The 23,159-nt window shown below is 38.0% G+C and overlaps 2 protein-coding genes and 1 pseudogene across 2 annotated transcripts in view; all 3 read left to right on the top strand.

Annotated features, from left to right (window-relative positions):
• UBXN7 (UBX domain protein 7) overlaps positions 1-23,159 on the top strand; it is a 58,864-nt gene that overhangs the window by 27,231 nt on the left and 8,474 nt on the right. Inside the window, exons 4-9 of the mRNA XM_045903084.3 lie at positions 4,226-4,291; positions 7,246-7,358; positions 15,451-15,597; positions 16,818-16,908; positions 17,565-17,692; positions 22,764-23,157. Coding sequence (XP_045759040.1) covers positions 4,226-4,291; positions 7,246-7,358; positions 15,451-15,597; positions 16,818-16,908; positions 17,565-17,692; positions 22,764-23,157 — 939 coding nt within the window. The remainder of the gene's footprint in view (positions 1-4,225; positions 4,292-7,245; positions 7,359-15,450; positions 15,598-16,817; positions 16,909-17,564; positions 17,693-22,763; positions 23,158-23,159) is intronic.
• On the top strand, positions 4,304-7,239 carry LOC123863484 (mitochondrial pyruvate carrier 2-like). The gene has a single exon (XM_054504251.2). It carries the CDS (start codon positions 4,718-4,720, stop codon positions 5,066-5,068), a length of 351 nt encoding a protein of 116 aa, XP_054360226.1. The 5' UTR covers positions 4,304-4,717; the 3' UTR covers positions 5,069-7,239.
• On the top strand, positions 13,837-13,919 carry LOC123834926 (U4 spliceosomal RNA; annotated as a pseudogene).

Raw genomic sequence — 23,159 nt, 5'->3', positions numbered from 1 at the left:
AAGAAGATGCTGTCTTGGACTTCCAAAGCTAGAGAGGAGAAGTCAATGCTTCAAATCTTCAAAGGACAGGCTGGCTCTCTTGTTAGGGGCTAATGCAGCTGGTGACTTGAAGTTGAAGCTGATGCTCATTTACCATTCTGAAAATCCTAGAGCCCTTAAGCATTATGCTAAATCTGCCCTGCCTGAGTCCTATAAATGAAACAACAAAACCTGGATGGCAGCACATCTGTTTACAACATGGTTTACTGAATATTTTAAGCCAACTGTGGAAGCCTACTGCTTAGAAAAAAGATTCTTTTCAAAATAGGACTGTTCAGTGACAACATACCTGGTTATCTAAGAGCTCTGATGTTATTGTCCAACAAGATTAATGTTGTTTTCATGTCTGCTAACACAGCATCCATTCTGTAGCCCATGGATTAAAGAGAAATTTTTATTTTCAAGTCTTATTATTAAAGAAATACATCTTGTTAAGCAATAGTTACCATAGATAGTGATTCTTTTGATGGATCTGGGCAGTGTAAATTGAAAACCTAGAAAGGATTCACCATTCTAGATGCCATTAAGAACATTCACAATTCATGGGAAGGGGTTGAAATCTTTTTTTTTTTTTTTTAAGACTTTTTATTTATTTATTTGACAGAGAGAGAGAGAGCACAAGCAGGGGGAACAGCAGGCAGGCAGAGGGAGAGGGAGAAGCAGGCTCCCCGCTGAGCAAGGAGCCCAATGCGGGGCTCGATCCCAGGACGCTGGGATCATGACCTGAGCCGAAGGCAGCTGCTTAACTGACTGAGCCACCCAGGCGCCCCTCAAAATAACATCATTAACAGGAGTTTGGAAGAAGTTGATTCCAACCCTCATGGATGACTTTGAGGGTTCAAGACTTCAGTGGAGGAAGTGAGTGCAGATGTGGGTAGAAATAGCAAGAGAACTAGAATTATAAGTAGAGCCTGAAGATGTAACTGAATTACTGCAGTCTCTTGATAAAATTTAAATGGATGCGGAGTCGCTTCTTATGGATGAGCAAAGAAAATGGTTTCTTGAGATGGAATCTACTCATGGTAAAAATGCTGTGAAGATTGTTGAAATGACAACAAAGGATTTACAATATTACATAAACTTAGTTGATAAAGCAGCAGCAAGGTTTGAGAGGATTGACTCCAATTTGTTTTTTTAATATTTATTTATTTTAAAAATAATCTCTGTACCCACTGTGGGGCTCTAACTCACAACCCCAAGATTAAGAGTCACATGCTCCACCAACTGAGCCAGCCCAGGTGCCGCTTGGTTGACTCCAATTTTGAAAGAAGTTCTACTGTGGGTAAAATGCTATTAAACAACATTGTATGCTACAGAGAAATCATTTGTGAAAAGAAGAGTCAATTAATGCAGCCAACTTCATTATCTTAAGAAGTTGCCACAGCCACTCCAACTTCAGCAACTACCACCACGATCAGTCAGCAGCCATCAACATAGAGGCAGGGCCCTCCACCAGCAAAAAGATTACAACTTGCTGAAAACTCCAATGATGGTTAGCATTTTTTAGCAATAAAATATTTTTAATTAATGTGTAATTTTTTTTTTAAGATTTTATTTATTTATTTGACAGAGAGAGATACAGCGAGAGAGGGAACACAAGCAGGGGGAGTGGGAGAGGGAGAAGCAGGCTTCCTGCCAAGGAGGGAGACCGATGTGGGGCTCGATTCCAGGACTCTGGGATCATGACCTGAGCTGAAGGCAGACACTTAACGACTGAGCCACCCAGGTGCCCCAAATGTGTACATTTTTTTAGACATAGTACTATTGCACACATAATGGGCTACAGTATACAGTTGTCCCTTGAACAACTCAGGGGTTAGGGGAGCTGACCCCCAAGCTGTTGAAATCTGCATATAATTTTTGACCTCCCCCGTTCTCCCCCCGCCTGCTCCAAAACTTAACTAGTAATCTGCAGTTGACTGGAAGCCTTACCATAACGTAAACAGTCAATGAACGCATATTTTGTATATTATATGTATTATATACTGTATTCTTAACAATAAAGTAAGTTGGAAAAAAATGTTACTAAAATCATAAGGAAGAGAAAACACATTTGCAGTACTGTACTGTATTTATTGAAAAATTCCCACATATAAGTAGACCCGTGCAGTTCAAATCTGTATTATTCAGTGGTAAACTTTGTGTAAACATAACTTTTATATGCACTGGGAAACTCAGAAATTCATTTGACTCGTCTTAATGTGATATTTGCTTTATTGTGGTAGTCTGGAACCAAACAATACATTATCTCTGAGGGTATGCCTATAATAATGGTCCTAGGACTAGAGGTGTTGTGTGTGGCCTGAGGAGAAGTTCTTGGTTAGACTTAGCATAAATAAGGAGGAAACAAATGGGAGCAGGTTATGAGCCCAAGAAGTAAAAGGGGTTGAATCCAAAGCTAGCAAAAGAGGAAGTAGGAGACTCCCAGGAGATCAGATGCCTGATATAGAAGGGCTAAAGTGGGAAGAAAGTGGGTGGTGTGTGTGAAATAATGTAGAATATTGAGTGGCCTGCCTTTGGCAATTTCAAAGTAGAAGAAAGTTACCTTTTGTGTACTACCTCCCCAATAATCATATACTCTGTTTAGGCAGCCATTCTGTGCCTTATCATCAGATATCCTTACTTTCTTAATTGTTATGGTTAAAAGTATCTGCTAAAGAGTTTTAAGAAGGCATTATTTGAGAGGCCATATTGTTCCTACTAGAAACCTATACATTTGAAATAGGAACTCTTGATTAAAAATAGTTACAAGATTGGAAAGAATAACATTCCTTGCTGCTGCTTTATAAAGGAAAGGAGGGAAAGAGGAAGGGAGGAGAAAATAATGAAATATTTAAATTTAAAAATTTTCAGTTTAAATAAATATAAATAAAATTCAATATAGAACTAAAACATGGAAGTTTCTTTTTCCTTTTAAATCAAATCTCTTCCTTGAGATAATATTGTGATTCTTTAATATAAATACACAAATGTGCATAAATTATATACAGATGATACTTCAAACAAAAATGAGATTTTTTAAATATATGGTTCTGCATTTTGTTTTGCTTTTTACTTAATTGTTCTTGGATAGAAAGAATTATCTTATATAATGGCATACACAGACTTTTGGGAAAGATGCTTTGACATGGGGTGGGGACTTGATACTTCCTAATCTTACTGCTATTCATCATTTATTAACATGAAGCATTCTTCTGTTTACATGCTGGCCAGGCATGCCATAAGCCAATTTAATAACTGTTACCCATATTGAAGGAATTGTTAAATGTCCTTGTTTATTGTAATGTATATAAATGATCTGGCAAATGATCTGAACATATACATATAGGAAGATAACATTTTTATTATTGCTTTCTAGACTTTATAAAATACTTAAGGATTGTGTAATAGATACTATACTGGGTATCAGAAGATCTTGGTTCTGTGTACTTTTCTCTCACTAACCCATTGTGTAACTGTGGAAAAATTTTTCTTGCAAAATTAAAAATATTTTTGGTGTTTATAATTCTACATGTGTATCCATTGACTAAGAAGTTTTCGTAAATATGGTTTAGAAGGTAGGTACTCACTCAGGTGTTACACCAAAAGATAGTCAGATCCGTTAGGCTAACCTGAATTAGATATTTGCAGCATGTATGTAGCTTCACCACCATGGGGAGTCATCCTTAAAATCTTCTTTGTTCTTATCTTTTACACAAGTTTGGTTAAGTCTCTTAATTGGGCCTTAATTTTCTTATTTGTAAAACAGAATGGTTGGGCTGAACATGGTTGACTTAATTTTATATGAATGACTTGAAGATTTTTAAATATTTTTTTTTCATTTTTTTTATTATGTTATGTTAATCACCATACATTACATCATTAGTTTTTGATGTAGTTTTCCGTGATTCATTATTTGCGTATAACACCCAGTGCTCCATGCAGAACGTGCCCTCTTTAATACCCATCACCAGGCTAACCCATCCTCCCACCCCCCTCTCCTCTAGAACCCTCAGTTTGTTTTTCAGAGTCCATCATCTCTCATGGTTTAAATATTTTATTTTTTGAAGGACACCTTTATAAATCTATGAGTGTTCCCTTGTTTCTTGTTTTAAAACAAGAAATACTTACAGATAGGGAAGTTTTTAGAACCATTTCAAAATTAAGGTTTAAATTTTTGTATCATTTCTATTTTTTTCCCCTAAAGCTCCTAAAAGACGACGGCCTGCACGTTCAATATTTGATGGTTTCCGAGATTTTCAGACTGAAACTAGTAAGTATCTTGTACCAGTTTATTATATCTCTCTCGCTTCTTCATTCTCCATTTTCTCCTCCCCTCTCTTCCTCCCACATAGAAAACCACAAAATGGAAAAGCACCCAACTGCTCCCCTAGAGATCAGGATCCTGGTTTATATAGTTTTTCTTAAAAGAAAAAGATGATTAATATCAAGCCTAATTACTTTGAGGAGTCACCTTATTGTAAAAGGAAATTATGAATTCAGTCTGTGATTGTTACTAACTTCCCCTTATGCTAAATTGTTCCAAATGCTAACCTAACTGGTGATAGAAGAATATTAAGAGTGATGGAGGTCACAGAGCCTCCGCCCCCTCAATCTTTTCTGGGCTCCTGCTTACCTGGTGGGAGGAGCACTCGGCCACTCTCCCACTCGACCGCCCACAACTAACTTGTCCGCAGAGATGTCAGCCGCTGGTGCCCGGGGCCTTCGGGCCACCTACCACTGGGTCCTCAATAAAGTGGAGCTCCTGCTGCTGGAGAAATTGAGGCCGTTGTACAACCACCCGGCAGGTCCCAAAACAGTTTTTTGGGGGGCTCCAATTATGAAATGGGGGTTGGTGTTTGCTGGATTGGCTGACCTGGCCAGACCTGCAGAGAAGCTCCGCACAGCTCAGTCTGCTGTTTTGATGGCCTCAGGGTTTATTTGGTCTAGATACTCACTTGTAATTATCCCAAAAAACTGGAGTCTCTTTGCTGTTAATTTCTTTGTGGGGGTAGCAGAAGCTTCTCAGCTCTTTCGTATTTGGAGATAAAACCAAGAACTAAAAGCTAAAGCAAACAAGAGTTCCTGACCACCCGAACAATCTAGATGTGGATATACCCACTGGGACTAATTTGATTTATTATTTGGCTGTTGATAAGGTGATATTAACTGTGCTACTGTTTGGAAGGCATAAAAAAACTGTAAACTGGGGGCTAATACTTGATTCAACAGAAAAATAAAGCAAACTTTTTTTTTAAAAGATTTTATTTATTTATTTTGACCGAGAGAGACACAGTGAGAGAGCGAACACAAGCAGGGGGAGTGGGAGAGGGAGAAGCAGGCTTCCTGCTGAGCAGGGAGACCTATGCGGGGCTCGATCCCAGGACCCTGGGATCACAACCCGAGCCGGAGGCAGACGCTCAATGACTGAGCCACCCAGGCGCCCCGAAAGCAAACTTTTAATTTAAAAAAAAAAAATGGGTGATGGAGAAATGTAAGAAATCTGGTAATTTACAAAGTTAATTAGCTTTTGAATGAGCACTTAAATGCTGACTATAATAAAAGAAAAAGATGGTTTCCCTCAAGATCCTGACATCTCACCTCACATCAGTCAGAATGGCTAGTATGAAATAGACAAGAAATAAGAAGTGTCGGCAAAGATGTAGAGAATAAGGAACTCTTGTGCACTGTTGATGGGATTGCAACCACTATGGAAAACAATATGGAGGTTCCCTCTAAAATTAAAACTAGCAATACCATATGACCCAATAATTATAATTTTGGGTATTTATCCTAAGAAAACAAATATGCACCCCTTTGTTTATTGCAACATTATTTTCAGTAGCCAAGTTATGGAAGCAGCCTAAGTGTCCATCAATAGATGAATGGATAGAGAAGATGTGGTATTATGTACACAGTGCAATATTAACTCAGTCACAAAAAAGAATGAAACCTTGCCATTCACAGCAACATTATGGTCCTTGAGGTTATTATGCTAAGTGAAATAAATCAAAGACAAAGACAAATAAAATATCGTATGATTGCATGTATATGTGGAATCTAAAAAACAAAACAAATGAACAAACAAGTGAAAAAGAGATTCCTAAATACAGAGAATAAATTGGTTGTTGCCAGAGGGGAGTGGGAGGATAAGGGAAATAGATGAAGGGGATTAAGAGGTATAAACTTCCAGTTATAAAATAAGTCACAGTGATGAAAGCTACAACATTGGGAATATAGTCACTTAATACTGTAATAACTTGTATGGTGACAAAGGGTAACTACATTTAACAGTGAGCATTTTGTAATGCATATAATTATTGAATCACTATGTTGTACACCTGAAACTAAAAGAATATTGTATGTCAACTGTACTTTAAAACAATAAATGAATAATTGGTGGAAAAAAAGAAATCCTGGTATCTGTCAGTTTAAAGGAATGACCACAATGAAAATGGTTATTGTAGGGGATTGAAAAATAGAAGAGGAAAAAGCCATACCACCCAAAGCAGCCACTCTTAACCTTTTGGCTATAGTTGTTTGGAATAGATGTGTATCTTTCTGTGGAATAAGCTAGAATGAGATTCTTGGCCTTATACTTTTAGAGGCTTTAGTGGTGATTTAGCAATGGAATCTTTAAAAAAAGGAAAGTTGTTTAGAGAATATATGGAAAACTGTTGGACCATGCTTGATTTTGTAGTTGATTTATAATGAGCTCATTGCAGCACAGGTAGGTCTTGTAACTTTGGAGAGAGTTGAAGAGGGGAACCCAAACTGATTCAGGTCATCCAGGGAAGTCTGTACCCTTCCAGGAGAAGGTGACAACAGGTGGTCCTTCTCTTTCACTGCCAGAATCTTTAAAGATTGGCAGTGTAGGTAGAAACAACAGAGATATTAGGCTTACTTTCAGAACTGGGTAAATGGAGATGAAACTTTTCTCCTGTGCTCAAGTTCGCTTGGAATATGAGAAGGAAATATTTTGATTAGGTGACTCTACTGTAATTTTCAGCTTTTGTCCTTACATTTGGATTGAGAGCACCACTAAGTCTTAAGACTCCCTCCCCACCATGCTTTGTGTGTTTTTCAGAATCAGCATTAGATATTTGCATTTGCATGAGGTCAGGCACATTGTTCAGTAATTCTTGCATTTGATGCATGTTTATATTTTGAGATTCATGGCTTTTATTTTCTGGCTAACTGAAACTTTCCTATCCTCCTGTGTTGCAGTTCGGCAAGAACAGGAATTAAGAAATGGAGGAGCAATAGATAAGAAACTAACTACCCTTGCAGATCTCTTCCGGCCACCCATTGATTTGATGCATAAAGGCAGCTTTGAAACAGTAAGTTGCTGGAAATTGTAAGCCTTAGCTATGAATCCTTTTGCATTTTCAATGCCATTTTTTTCTTTCTAAGAACAAAAAAGTTTCCAGAATATAGAGAATTGTCATCTTAGTAAGTATGACACAAGTATGAAATAGCTAAAAGGTTGCATTGATTTATATTTCTACCAGCAGTATATGAGATTGTTTCATAAAATCCTTTCATTATCCTTGTGTGATATCACTTTAGAATCTTTGCCATTTGGGGGGCACCTGGTGGCTCAGTCGTTGGGCGTCTGCCTTCAGCTCGGGTCGTGATCCCAGAGTCCTGGGATCGAGCCCCACATTGGGCTCCCTGCTCCACGGGAGGCCTGCTTCTCCCTCTCCCACTCCCCCTGCTTGTGTTCCCTCTCTTGCTGTGTCTCTCTCTGTCAAATAAATAAATCTTTAAAAAAAAAAAAGAATCTTTGCCATTTGGTAGTTTTGAAAAAAAAAAATCTTAATTTTTTCAGTTTGTGTTTCTTTGATTACTACTGAGAAGAGTGTGCCTGTGTTTATTGGCGATTTGTGAATTGTAGGTATCTTTTGCCCATATTTTTATGGGGATCCTGTTGTATTTTAAAAGAATATCTATGGGGCGCCTGGGTGGCTCAGATGGTTAAGCATCTGCCTTCAGCTCAGGTCATGATCCCAGGGTCCTGGGATCGAGTCCCGCATCGGGCTCTCTGCTCCTTGGGAGCCTGCTTCTCCCTCTGCCTCTCTCTCTCTCTCTCTCATGAATAAATAAATAAAATCTTTAAAAAAAAAAAAGTATCTATGTAGTTGCAGAAGATATTCTCCTTCAGTTTTTTGGTTTTAATTTGGCTAAAGCCAAAGAAAAGCTTTCCAGAGCAGGTTTACTTGATTGTCTGGTAAATTTTAAGTGTAATGAGGGCAGGGGTAACATGTTTCTTTTTATTTTGGTAATCCTTGGGACCCAGTTTCTGGGATTTTTTTTTAAAGATTTTATTTATTAGAAAGAAAGTAGGAGCTGGGGGGGAGGGGCAGAGGGAGAGCAAAAGCAGACTCTGGCTGAACAGGGACACTCCCCGCCCCTCGAGCCAAAGGCAGACGCCTAACCGACTGACCCACCCAGGTGCCCCCAGTTTCTAGTATTTTACAGAAGCATAGTATCTGTTAAATGAATGAGTTTGGTTAGGATTTTAAATATTCTGTTGAAGTGTTAAAACAGTTGCTTTTGTGTGTTAACTAGCATGTTAATGCTCTTTTGAGTCAGAATAGCATTTCCATAGATGTAAATTACTTAAATTTCAGGTCTTACCTGTTAGCATAAAGTAGGCCAATCAGTACTCAGAAAAATGATGTTTGTAGCTGCATATTTGGAAGTGAATTATGATTGTTTTTTAAAAGATTTTGTACTTTGACATACTCTTAGAGTAGCCTAAATGAAATACTGAGGATTAAAAATTTAACTAAGTCTGTTCTTCAGTTTTAATTTTCTGAATTGTAAAACCTGAAAGTGTTTGGCAACATGTAACAGAAAATCCAGATGATAATGATTTGACCAAATAAACTTAGCTTAGCTTAGCTTCTCTTCTCTTTTCTTTCTTCCTTTTTTATATTTTTAAGATTTTATTCACCTATTTGAGGTAGAGACAGAGCACAAGCAGGGGGAAGGGCAGGCAGAGGGAGAAGCAGGCTCCTCACTGAGCGAGGAGCCCCTGGCAGGGCAAGGCTCCACCCTAGGACCCCAGACCACGACCTGAGCCTAAGGCAGACACTTAACCCACTGAGCCACCCAGAAGCCCCAAGCATTTCTTTTTGTCATGTAAATGAGACTAGAGTTGAGAGTCTTTGATATTCATTAGTCAGCTCAAAGATGTTTTCTTTTTCTTGGCCTGGTGATCTAAATATGGCAGCTGCCTATCCTTTTTGCTGTTCTGGTGATAATTCAGCCATTGAGAGAGAATAGCAGCAGTATGAAAGACAAAAAGGATCTGTGTTTGTTTTGCCAGGTTTTCCATTTTTTAGTAGCTTCTGAGTTGCTCTAGGGCTTAATGAAGTAACTGAGCTTGATTTAATTTGATCACTTTGGGTTCATAAAAGCAGTTACTCTGCTGCTTGTTCTTTGAGGGAAAATGTGAATCTTTTTTGATTTATTTTGTTAAGTTATATTCTTTGTATTTCATGACCTGTATTATTCACAGCAATCCATTTATTCACTGATAATACTAAACTTCAAACTTCATTGTTTATAAATCTACAAATGACAAATACTTAACAAAAGGTAGGCATTTAATTATGACTAAGGATGTATATTAGTTTTATAAAAATTAGGGAGGTAATATGCAGAATTAAGTCATTGAAGATTAGGAAAGTGAATATTGAAAATTAGAGGAACACTCTGGTGCTCAGGCAGGGCCCATAGGTTTGGGCACCATCTTAGATATAGATTTGAGCCACAGTTTGACAGGTTTAGAAACTGGACAAGTGTAACTAGAAGTAGAGTATGTTCAAGTGTTGTGGTTCATGCTAACCACATGAGAGACTGATTAATTCACTTGTTTACTCAGTAACTATTGAAGCCTTGAATTACAAGGCCTTATGCTAGGTAATGGGGATTATATTTGTTGGGCTAAAGATTTGACTGCATATGAGAGAGACACTAGGAATAAAGCAGACAGTAGCTTAAATAAGATAGAAGTCCAGACTGTTAGAGTGGTTCTGCTACATAAAGTTATTAGAAGTGTGGTTTTTTCTGTCTTGCACTGCTATTCCCTAGGTCTTGCTTGCTTCTCTTCATATGAGTCAAGATGGCTTACCACCTTGTTTGCTTTCCAACCAGCATGGAGGGAAGGGGTTGAGAAGGGCACACTTTTTCCCTTTAAAGGCACAACTTAGGGTGCCTCCTGTGGCTCAGTCAGTTAAACTGCCTTCAGCTTAGGTCATGATCCCGGGGTTCTGGGATCGAGTGTGGCATCGGGCTCCCTGCTCAGTAGGGAGTCTGCTTCTCCCTCTGCCCCTCTCCCCCGCTCGTGCTCACTCTCTCTCTGTCTCTCTCAAAAGTAAATAAATAAAATCTTTAAAAAAAAAAAAAAAAGGCACGACCTAAAAGTTGTTCATCATCACTTCTGCTCATATCCCATTAACCAGAACTTGACAACATGGCCAAACCTAGCTGCAAGAGACACTAGGAAATCCAGATGCTTAGCAAAAAGTTGGAGGCTCTGTTACTAAGAGGGAGAAGGGGAAAATGGGTATTTGGTACTTATAAGCGGATAACAAACTACACAAAGTTCTTGCTGTCAAAGAGTTTATAATCTAGAGGGAGAAACATACAATAAACAATATATAACATGCATGTATTTTATATGCATGTTTGATATGTATATATAGAGAGAGTGGGAAGGAGAGGGAGAGAGAGAAGAAATTTCAGGTTACAGTAGCTGCTGGGAGAAAGAGTAAAATAGAATAAGGGAAGGAGATAGAGGGTTATTTTTTGTTTGTTTGGGGCCATTAAGCACAAGTGTTCTTACCGGTAAATTGAAAGCAAGGTTGATTTCATAAATTTCACATATGTTTATAATTGTGAGGGGACAGAACTATTTTATTTTATTTTTAAAGATTTTATTTATTTGAGAGAGCACACATGAGGCTGGGGGTGGGGGGGCGGGAGGGTCAGAAGGAGAAGCAGATGCCCCACTGAGCAGGGAGCCTGATGTGGGACTCGAGCCTGGGACTTTGGTATCATGACCTGAGCTGAAGGCAGACACTTAACCGACTGAGCCACCCAGGTGCCCCAGAACTATTTTAGGTAGGAAGATGAGGGAAGATTAAGAAAGGATGAGATTTGATAGAAACCTGAATGGAATGAGGGAGTGTGAATCATAAAGGTCCAGGGGAAGAGTAGACAAAACAGTTAAATGTAAAGGAACTGGTACGGGAAAGACCTAGGCCTAGTTCGGATACAGCCAAGAAAACCAATGTGGTTGGAGCTGAGTGAGCAAAGCACTTAGGATGAATGATCTGACCTGGGCAGTGGAACATTTCTTAGGTTTTCTTTTCTTTTTTTTTTTTCTTCAAGTAGGCTCCACATCCAGCATGGAGCCCATTGCAGGTCTTGAACTCACAACCCTGAGATCAAGATCTGAGCTGAGATCAAGAGTCGGATGCTCAACCAACTGAGCCACCCACCTAGGCGCCCCTTAGGTTTTCTTATTTCTCCATTTAGCCCTTAAGTTCCGTGAACACAGGGACTTTGTTTTATTTATTCTTTTTTTTTAAGATTTTATTTATTTATTTGACAGAAAGAGACACAGGGAGAGAGGGAACACAAGGAGGGGGAGTGGGAGCGGGAGAAGCAGGGTTCTCACTGAGCAGGGAGCCTGATGGGGGGCTCAATCCCAGGACCCTGGGATCATGACCTGAGCCAAAGGCAGACGCTTAACCACTGAGCCACTCAGGCGCCCTGGGACTTTGTTTTATTTACCGTTCCACAGTGCCTGGAAGAGTTTCTGGCAATAGTTGGCACTCATTAAATTTTCATTAAATGATTGAATGAATGGCATAATCTGGAGTATATTGTACAGAAAGAATCCAAACAATTTTCTTGATATTCCTTATTTTAATAAATGCATATTTATTTGTTAAAATTGTTGTTCAGTTACACATGCACCTAGTCCTAATCACTAAGAGTACTTTATTAATTTCAAAAGTACTTGCTATAAATGTGGGTGAAAGTAATTAACATTTCCATAAGAAAGTACTGTGCATATTTTAATATTTCCCTTTTAGCTTTGTGGCTATATATTTGTTATTGAACAAAATTATTTTTCTTCTACATCCTTACTTTTTGTACTTTCCTGACCTGTCTGGGACTGAGAGAGAGGTTAGTCTTTACTGTTACCACTTGTCATGATAAATCCCATCACATACCTCTCTGTTTGGTGTAGCCACACTTGCCCTTGGGTCTCCCTGTAATGGCTTTGGAATATTGACTCAGAACAGCCTAATAGATTCCAAGAGGGAAGATTCATTATTGTCCCATGGTCCACTCTCACCTCTAGTCCTTGACTCATATAATTTGTATACTTAGTGAGATTGTGTTAAGACTCTTACCTCTTGTCCAGACATTGTTCCTTTGCATGAAATTTGTATCTTCTTTGGCTCCTTCCTTCTAGCAATAATTTCTTAATAGATCTTCAGGTGGTTTTTTTGGTTTTTAAAAAATATTTTATTGGGCGCCTGGGTGGCTCAGTTGGTTGGGCGACTGCCTTCGGCTCGGGTCATGATCCTGGAGTCCCGGGATCGAGTCCCGCATCGGGCTCCCTGCTCAGCGGGGGGTCTGCTTCTCCCTCTGACCCTCCTTCCTCTCATGCTCTCTGTCTCTCATTCTCTCTCAAATAAATAAATAAAATCTTAAAAAAAAAACAAAAAAACAAAAAAAAAAAAAACAAAATAAAAAATATTTTATTTATTTATTTGTCAGAGAGAGAGGGAGAGAGAAAGCAAGAGAGTGGCAGAGGGAGAAGCAGGCTCCCCACTGAGTGGGGAGCCCGATGAAGACCTTGATTCCAGGACCCTGGGATCATGACCTGAGCCAAAGGCAGACACTTAACTGAGTGACCCAGGTATCCCAGATCTTCAGGTGTTTTTGCTGGTATAAGGTTTTGCCCCCCAATGTAAGCTTCATGAAGGCAGGGATTTTTGTGTTTTGGTAATTGCTATAAGCCAGCATCTGTAACTGTACCTGAAACATTGTAGGTTCTCAGTGTCTGTTGCATAAATGAATCTGAATTAATGAAAGCATGAATGTTAATAAACGAATTTTTTAAACACAGAAAACAAATGATTCTGCATCATTTTTGAATTTGGACTTTATTTTTTATTTTTATTTTTATTTTTTTTATTTTTTTATTTTTTTAAAGACTTAATTTATTTATTTGACAGAGAGAGAGACAGCGAGAGCAGGAACACAAGCAGGGGGAGTGGGAGAGGGAGAAGCAGGCTTCCTGCCGAGTAGGGAGCCCGATGTGGGACTCGATCCCAGGACCCTGGGATCATGACCTGAGCCAAAGGCAGACGCTTAACGACTGAGCCACCCAGGCGCCCCTGGACTTTATTTTTTAAAAGATTTTATGTATTTATTTTACAGAGATAGAGTGGGGGAGGGGCAGAAGGGAGAGAGAGGGACTAGCAGACTCCCTGCTGAGCGTGGAGCCCACTGGCGGGTGGAAGGGGGGGTTGACCTCATGACCTTGAGATCATGACCTGAGCCAAAATCAAGAGTCAGCCACTTAGCCAACTGAGTGACCCCAGGCACCCCTAAGCTCTGAACTTTTATTATTTTTGGTGCTACACATTTTTTTCCTTGTTTTCCTTGTTCCTATTTCCTTAGTCTTTGTATTTGAGGCAGACACGTAAATTTATCCTATTAAAGGGATATGTTCTCTCCAATCTGTCTCTCTAGAATGTGTGTTAATTTTTTCCTTTATTCTCAAGCTTTGCACAGTGGCAATATCGTAGCCAGTGAGGTTTATCCGAGGCGCAATTATTGCTAATTGAAAATTTTTCCTTTATTCTTAAATACTTTACTTTTCTTCTCTTTTCTTTCCTTTTTTTTCTTTTTAGAGAGGGAGAGAGAGAGCACATGGGGGGGAAGAGGGAGAGAGAATCTTAAGCAGGCTTCACACTCAGCATGGAGCCCAATGCGGGGCTCAGTCTCACAGCCCTGAGATCATGACCTGAGCCAAAAATCAACAGTTGGGTGCTTAACCTACTGAGTTGGGTGCTTAACCCACCCAGGTATCCCTCAAATACTTTTCTTCAGTTAAGACAGTATAATTACTTACCACCCATTTATTAAATCTATGTGAATGCTATAGGTAAGGAAGTTAAGTGGAGCACTCTTACTTCCTAGGTGCAAGGAGGTATTTTATTATATTTATATAATAAGATTCTTTATTATACTATACTTTAAAATAAGGCTTTGACCAGTTAAATACAGCTTCCTGGCTCAATACATGGATACTTCTTTTTAGAACTTGGGTTTTCACTTGTGGAATAAGTAGCGAATATTAGAAAATTATTTTCTCTGGGGGGTTTATACAAAAAAATAGGATAACAGTATTTGCAAGATTGTGTAAGCCTTAATAGAGAAGATAATCTTAGTTTTACATCTTATAATACTTTTGAAATGTTTATGTTCTTCAGATGTCATTAATCTAAGTTAATTGATCGTTAAGATTTTCCCATGTCAAACTCATAGGAAAAGAATATTATTCCAGGGCAAAATTATTCAAAACTATGCCTTTCATTTCAGTTCTTATGTAGAGGTTTGAGGTAGCATTTGCTTATTTGCCTTCCTGCTATTCTTTTCCTATTTGGCATTATTTCTTAGGTCTTTGTGGTGATGAGGAACTGTGAAACAAAAAGTGCACACTCATGATTGATATTTGTACCATACACTGGGGAGTCTTGGAGATCATTCTGAAATATTCTGTGATCCTGTGATCTCAGGTTTCGAAATCCACCTTTAGGAATAACAACCTTAAGAGAAGACACCCTCGGCAGCTCTTACTGAAGTGTTTAGGGTGATTCTGTAAAATAGCACGTGCCTGATAATTGGGATGAAAATGGTATTTGGAACTGTGTATTGGAAACACATTTTGAAGTATGTATATGCATGTATGGAAATATTGAGAAGAAAACAACAAAGTAATACATACTGCTTATATCTGTTTAAAAGGGGAGATATTTATGGATAGGGATCAGAAGAGACAATATGATAACATTATATGACTTGTTGACCTTGTTTGTGGAGTCTTTTTTAGGTCAAGATGTTTAATTGTACAGTAGAAATTTAGCCATTAAATAAGTAACAGTGTATAAATGAAAAGCAGATAATTTAAATTTGAAGAATGCTTGAAAATGGACAGTATAATTATATACAAATATGCAAATTAATGTAAATGCTGTATAGACACTGAAAACTCTAGATGTTGTACTTGAGGAAAAAACTTAGTATTTATATGAAGACAGCTTCTGAATTCTGAAACATCAGTTACAAGTAGAAAGTGATTCTAACAAATGTTATGTTACTTTACTCTTGCAGGCCAAAGAGTGCGGCCAGATGCAAAATAAGTGGCTAATGATAAACATTCAGAATGTACAAGACTTTGCATGCCAGTGCCTCAACCGTGATGTATGGAGCAATGAAGCTGTGAAGAATATTATCCGGGAACATTTCATTTTCTGGCAGGTGAGATGGAGAGTTAATCAAAATTTTTGTGGTATTTTACTTTTGTAGTATGGGATGTTGGGGAGGAAGCATTAGGTTATAAAATGGGGAAAAATTAATAACAGTTAAATTGTGACATATGAAAAAATAAAACCACCTAATGGCTGAAATAGTAAGGACAAGTGAAAATAAGGGCAGCAATGAAGAACTCCTAGGGGAAGGAGGAAGAAAGAACCATGCCATGTAAAGCATATAATACTCATATCTCAGAAGAGTTTATATATTTTGATAGAATGTACAACTACACTGTTCGGGAGAAATATAACATGAGCCACATAAGTAATTTAGAGTTTTCTAGTAGCCACATTTAAAAAGGTCAAAAGAAATAAGTGGAATTAATTTTAATATATTTTTAAAATTCACTCTATAAATATAAATATATATATATATAATTAGTATTAAAATATCAAGGGTTTTTGTTGGTGTTAAGTCTTTAAGATTTGGTGTGTATTTTATACTTAGCAGTATCAGACAAGCCACATTTCAGGTACTTCAATATGATACATGTTCTGGTGGCTACTGTAATTGACAGTGCAGATGTAGAAGTTCTTGGAGTAATGGAAAAACATTTGCCTAAGGCCTGGATTTTAGCTTGAGTTTGATACTCCCATCTGTATGTCCTTAGACTTGTCACTTAGGGTCTTGCTGGCTGTAATTACTTTTTATATAAATTATCAAGCTAAAGTTAGATGACCTTGCTCTGATTTTTTATTTTATGAAAAATTAACTGAAAATAAAAACTTCTGAATGAACTTAATTATTTTCCCAATGCAAGTTATGCTATTAATGTTATTAATTTGCCTTTTCATGTGTTGCAGGCCCCTAAATTCAGTATGATTTTTCTGAATGGTACTCTTTTATTCAGCACCTGTTGATTGGTTATCTCTTTGTCTAGCACTATGCTAGGCACTGGAGCCATATAATCTTAATATATTGTGATTTATTAAGATGTATATGTTTGAGAGGAATGACAGATGGACAGATAAGCAGGAAGGGCAATAGACTGGGAAGGGAGGAAGAACAGATTTTATGTTTCTGTAAGTTTCCAGAGGGATTGAGGGCAGGAAGTTGAGGAAATTCACACCAGATAACTTTCATTTTCTATTTAATGTAGGAATAAGATTCTTATATATACCAAAGGTTAGAAGCTGACCTTTTTTATAATATCAATGATTTAACAGGTTTATCATGACAGTGAGGAAGGTCAGAGATACATACAGTTTTATAAGCTGGGGGATTTCCCCTATGTTTCCATCCTGGATCCACGGACAGGTAAGATTTATGTCAGCTTACAGTCTTTAACCTCTCATTTATCTTTCAGTTTTCTCAATAATTGATCTTTACTATTGGACTTGGATCCAGTTTCAGAATTATTTGTAATAATTTAGATAAAGGGTTTTTGTTCATGCCCTTGAAATGTTTAAATATCTGTGAAGTATGTATTTAAGAGTCTGTTTCTGGTAACTTTGGGAGATGGTAGTATTTTATATTTTTGTACAGTTCTGTCCTTTCAAAGAATAGTTGTTTATCTTTCTTGTCCTTTTATAAGGGATCCCCTTAGGTTTTCTATCATTAAAATATTGATTGTTCAATTACTGGTTGTAATCCCACCAGAGAAGCAGGGGATAGAGCTAATTTTATTATTTTAATTGAGCTTCATATAGATACTGCTTTGTCTGAATCTCTTTTTCTTAAATGGCAATAAGCGATACCAGCAGATAAAGTAGCTGCCCCTGTCATGATGGCTCGGAGTCTCTTAGGTTGGTTATAATTAACGTATCCTCTAGTTTATGAAGACAGTATGTAACTTATGCTGATGGGTGGCATGTATGTTCCCATACAAATTTTAATTATGCATGTGCCAAAGAAATATTTAATGAGAATATTCAGAATTAATTTTATTATATATCCTCATTTTTAATTTTTAGGTCAGAAGCTAGTAGAGTGGCACCAATTAGATGTATCTTCTTTCTTGGATCAAGTGACAGGATTTCTGGGTGAACATGGGCAACTGGATGGACTTTCTAGCAGTCCCCCCAAAAAATGTGCCCGTTCAGTAAGTATGACTGAGAAGTGGTGATGGGCAGTTAAGTGTAATTGTATATGAATGTCTTGTGTAAAATGTTTTGAGTAAATATAATAACGTAAGTTTTGGACAGTTACAGTTTCACAGCACCTTAGACACCCTCCTTATATTTGGATAATTTCCCACATTAGGGTTCAGTCTTCTCAGTGAAATTACAAGATTCGTATTCCCAGTCTCCCTTGCAGTTAGGGTACGGGCATGTGACCTGAGACCGGATTTAGAAGTAAACAATGTGAACATGTAGCAGTGGACAGGACGACTGCTGTGGCAAGCCCAGTGACAGAGGAATCCACTCCTTCAGGGGCAGCACTGCCAGTGGAAATGGTATTTTTCCTAGACAGCTTTCATGGTGGTATAGCTGGGCATTATTATTGGTTATATAGCTTTGGGGCTTGGCTCTCTGGCCCACTCAGATTATTTCTATATGTAATTTCTATAATATGCTATTATGAGGCAGACCTGTTTGATAATTGGAATCAAGATTAGTGTCCTGTAAGAGAGCTTCAAAGATATGGGAATCTCACATTTGGTTGTAGGAGCTATTTGGGTTTGATGGCAGTGAGAATAAAATTCGTTTCAGAGGATATGACTTGAGCAGTCCATATCATGCATCTGTGAAACACAGTTCCTTAAGTTATCACCTAGAATAAAGTACCCACAGGCACAAAATGCTATGGGTGCTTGCCAAGGAGTGGTATAGAATTCTTTTTTTTCCCCCCTTAGAGCAGTTTTATTTAGGTAGACATAGTACTGCAGAACAAAAACATTGTTTCATCTTTATCTATAGATGCAGTATTTTGGGGGTTTTTGTTTTGTATTTTGTTTTGGTTTGGTTTGCTTTTCTCATTACCCAGAGAAGTTTTACTTAAGTAGAATTCTTTTTTAAGGCATAAAAAACCCAGAGAGTTTCTTATCCTTTGTAGTCATAAGGCTGTTACTCTCAAAAACCAGAGACTGGGCTTTTGAGTTGCTGAATTACAATAACATAAACTGAGTTTACAACTTCACCAGGTCTTTTACAAAAGTAAGGCTTTTAGTGGGAGAGTGGGACCATAACATTGGACAAATACATAGAGGTGATTGGGGTAACTAGTACCTCAGACCCCACTTCTGATACTAAATTCTCTGAATGTTACAAATACGGATCAACTGTGTGCAAGAGAAACACCCACAAATAATGACTTAAACAAGGAAGACATCTCTTCTCTCAACAAGAAGTTGACATAGGCAGTCTAGGACATGACTCCTGTGGATGTCATCAAGGAACCAGATTCCTCCTCTTGCCCCCACCCCCTCCTTTATCCTTAGTATTGGCTTTTTGTTCTCATGTTCACAGTATAGATGCTGTGCTCCCAGGCATTATATCCAAGCATGGACAAGGAAGAAGGGGGTAGTGCCTCTATACAAAAGTAAACAGCTACAGATAAGAATTCTGCTTACTTTAGCTGGACACATGTCCTTGGACAAATACAGTTGAGGTTCTGTTAAGGAGGCAAAGAAGACTGAATGTGATATAGGAAATTAGTAGTGTCCATAATAGTGTCATTCTTCAAAATCAACCTACATGGTACACAGTGTTACTATCTGTAGTCAGTCTAAGCCATTACATGTCGTATAGGCACATCTGTTTGCTTTTGTGTGTGTGATAAGTTAGCCGTAAGTTTATTTTATTTAAAAAAAGTTATAGGGGCACCTGGGTGGCTCAGTCGGTTAAGCGTTTGACTCTTGGTTTCGGCTCAGGTCATGATCTTGGGATCCTGAGATCAAGCCCTGTATCGGGCTTCCTGCTTAGCACAGAGTTTGCTTGGGATTCTTTCTCCCTTTTTTTTTCCCTCCCCCTCTGCTCCTCCCCCCGTGGGCTCTCTCGGGCGTTGTCTCTCTCTCTGTCTAAAATAAAATGAAATCTTAAAAAAAAAGTTATAGCTTTATGAAGTATAGTTAATGTGCAGTAAATAGCATGTTTAAAACTTACAAGTTATAGTTTTTGATTTGAGCATCTTTTCACGTGCTTTTATACTATCTCTTTTGTTAAAGTGTTTACTCAGATCTCCAGCTCATTTTTTTATTGAGTTGTATGTCTCTTACTGGGTTGTAAGAGTTCCTTAGATAATAAGCCTTTGTTAGGCATATGGCCTGCATATATTTTCTCCTAGTCTGTTGCTTATTTACTCATTTCATAATAGTCTTTTGAAGAGCAAATTTTAAAATTTTCATGAAGTCCCATTTATAAACTTTTATGCTTTGTGCTTTTTGTCTCGTATCTAAGAAATCTTAGCCTAACTCAAGATTTTATCCCATTTTTTTTATATTTTAGTTCTTAAGTCAGTGATCCATTTTGAATTAATTTTTGTATACAGTATCAATATAGGGTTCAGTTGGGGTTTTTTGTTTGTCTGCATATGGCTGTACACTTATTCTAGCACCTTTTGTTAAAAAACACTGTCCTTTCCCCCACTGAATTGCCCTTCTCATCTTTGTCAAAAAATGATCGTATATATGTGTGGGTTTATGGACTCTTTTCGATTAATATGTCTTTCTTTACACTAATATTTTCTGTCTTAATGATTACTATAGCTCTGTAAGTCTTGAAATTGCATGGTATAAATTCTTAAACTCTGTTCTTTATAGTTGCTTGGTTATTTCAGGTCCTTTGTGTTTCCACACGTATGTTTTGTTTTTGTTTTTTAATTTTTAAAATTTTTTTATTTTTAACATGGGAAGGATCTATGGCAGAGAGATCCACATAAGCTTTGTTTATTTATTTACTTATTTTTAAGTTTATTATTTATTTTAGTAATCTCTACACCCCATGTGGGGCTCAAACTCACAACCCTGAGTGGCATGCTTTTCTGACAAAGTGCCCCAAGATCCATATAAGTTTTAGAATCAGTTTGTCACTTTCCGTGAGGAAAGCTGCTGGGATTTTAATTGGATTTGCGTTGGCTTTATGGATCATTTCGGAGAAAATTGACATCCTAACAGTATTGAGTATTCAAATCCACGATCTCTCTATTTGTCTCAAATTTCTTTCCGCAGTGTTTTACAGTTTTTGTACATTGCCCTTGTAGCCTGCAGCCTTGTTAAATTTAATTAGTTCTATTAGTTTTTTTGTAGATCCCTCAGAATTTTCTATGTAGATGGTCGTGTTGTTAGCATATAAAGACTTAGTCGTGTTGTTAGCATATAAAGACTTAGGGCGCCTGGGTGGCTCAGTCACCTAAAAGCCATTGCAGGTCATGTGGGCACTTGCCCTTTTTTGGTGGTAGATTAGCCTTAGGTTTATTCAACATTTTTTTCTTAATTTTTTTGTTTTATGATTAGCACATAGTAAAAGTTGAAATGAGGTTCCTTTAGTTTTTGTTAGCGACCCATACTTTTTACCTTTTTATTGTGGAAAATTTTCAGCATATTCAAAAGTAGAAGGAATTTATTGAGCCTCTATGTATCCATTAACTAGTTTCAGTAATCATTGCAGGTGGCCAGTCTTGTTTCATTCATACCTCATCTTAGTCACATTATTTTGAAACAAATCTCAGAATTCATTTTTTCATTCATTAATACTTTGGCATGTATCTTTAAAAGATAAAGACTCTTGGGGCACCTGGATGGCTCAGTCGGTTAAGCGTCTCCCTTCAGATCAGGTAGTGGTCTCAGGGTCCTGGGATCAAGCCCCACGTCGGGCTCCCTGCTTGATGGGGAGTCTGCTTCTCCCTTTCCCTCCGCCTGCCGCTCCCCCCTGCTTATGTTCTTTCTCTCCCTCTCTGTCAAATAAATGAATAAAACCTTTTTAAAAAAAAGATAGACTATTTTTTTAAAACACAATCACAATACTAGTGATACACCCTTTAAAAAATTAGCAGCAATTCCTAGTATCATGAGATGTCTAGTATTCAACTTTTGATTACCTTACAAAGTTTTTTTTTTAATAATTTGAGTTAGATCGAAATAAGTTCCACTCAGACAACCCATATTTTGCAACTCAATCAGTTTAGCAATATTTGTGACAGAACTTTACCTGGGGGAAAACTGTTGAAATTTGCATTTCTCATGATCACAGTGAAACCCTTCATTGTAATTAAGTTTGGGGAAACATAGTTGTTGGTTTTTCCTATTCATTATATGCTGTTTTGTTTTGGTTCAAATGTTAGGGGCGCCTGGGTGGCTCAGTTGGTTAAGTGGCTGCCTTCGGCTCAGGTCATGATCCCAGGGTCCTGGGATCGAGTCCTGCATTGGGCTCCCTGCTCAGCAGGGAGCCTGCTCTCTTGCTCTCCCTCTGCTCTTCCCCCGGCTGTGCTCTCTCACTCTCTCTGTCAAATAAGTAAAATCTTTAAAAAACAAAACAACAACAAAAAACAAATGTTAGAGATCTGTTACGTTTTTTGCAAAATGATGATTACTGAGTTTATTGATATCCTCCTCTGTGTCAAAGCAGCGCTAGTTGAAGAATATAGTGATGAGTGAGGTAGACATCCTTTTCTGTGTTGAGTCATTTTAAAAACTAATGTTTTGGCTTTATATTTAAAACCTTAATTCTTGTATTTTTCTGGGCCGGGAATAAACTGTTTTCTTGATTCTATTCATTTTGCTATAAAGGAAACCTGCGCTTGCAACACCATTATGCCAGGTGGTAGTTTTTGTTTTTAAAATATACATTCCAACTTGGCTGTGTAAGACAAAGTTGTTGTACTCAAATAGCTTAAACTTTACTATAGTAAAGAGATACATTCTGCAGAAAGTAATATTGTCAAGCTGACTGTTATATTTCTTTTTTTTTTTTTAAGACTTTATTTATTTATTTGAGAGAGAGAGGACGAGTGGGGAGAGAGAGAAGCAGGCTCCCCACTGAGCAGGGAGCCCGACGTGTGGGACTCGATCCCAGGACCCTGGGATCATGACCTGAGCCAAAGGCAGACGCTTACCCGACTGAGCCACCTAGGCGTCTTGAGTGTTAAATTTCTTATGTCCTGTTTGACTTTATCTATTTTTTGATTTAACTGTTTTCTTTTTCTTTCCACCCACGTTTTATGACTGCATCTCGCAGGAGAGCCTTATAGATGCAAGTGAAGACAGCCAGCTAGAAGCTGCCATCAGAGCCTCCTTGCAAGAGACACACTTTGATTCAACACAGACAAAACAGGATAGCCGCTCAGATGAAGAATCTGAATCTGAACTTTTTTCTGGCAGTGAGGAGTTCATATCCGTTTGTGGCTCTGATGAAGAAGAGGAGATAGAGAATCTTGCCAAGTCCAGAAAATCTCCCCACAAAGATTTGGGGCATAGAAAAGAGGAGAACAGAAGGCCACTAACTGAACCCCCAGCCAGAACTGAGCCTGGAGCAGCCACAAACCACCAAGGATTGCCAGCCGTGGATTCAGAAATATTGGAGATGTCACCTGAAAAATCAGATGGAATAGTGGAGGGCATAGATGTAAATGGT

This window comes from Mirounga angustirostris, unplaced genomic scaffold (assembly GCF_029215605.1).
Source record: "Mirounga angustirostris isolate CCGP_5_RB_7025 unplaced genomic scaffold, mMirAng1.0.hap1 SCAF_1, whole genome shotgun sequence".
Classification (NCBI taxonomy): Eukaryota; Metazoa; Chordata; class Mammalia; order Carnivora; family Phocidae; genus Mirounga; species Mirounga angustirostris.
This window is presented reverse-complemented; position numbering and strand designations above follow the sequence as displayed.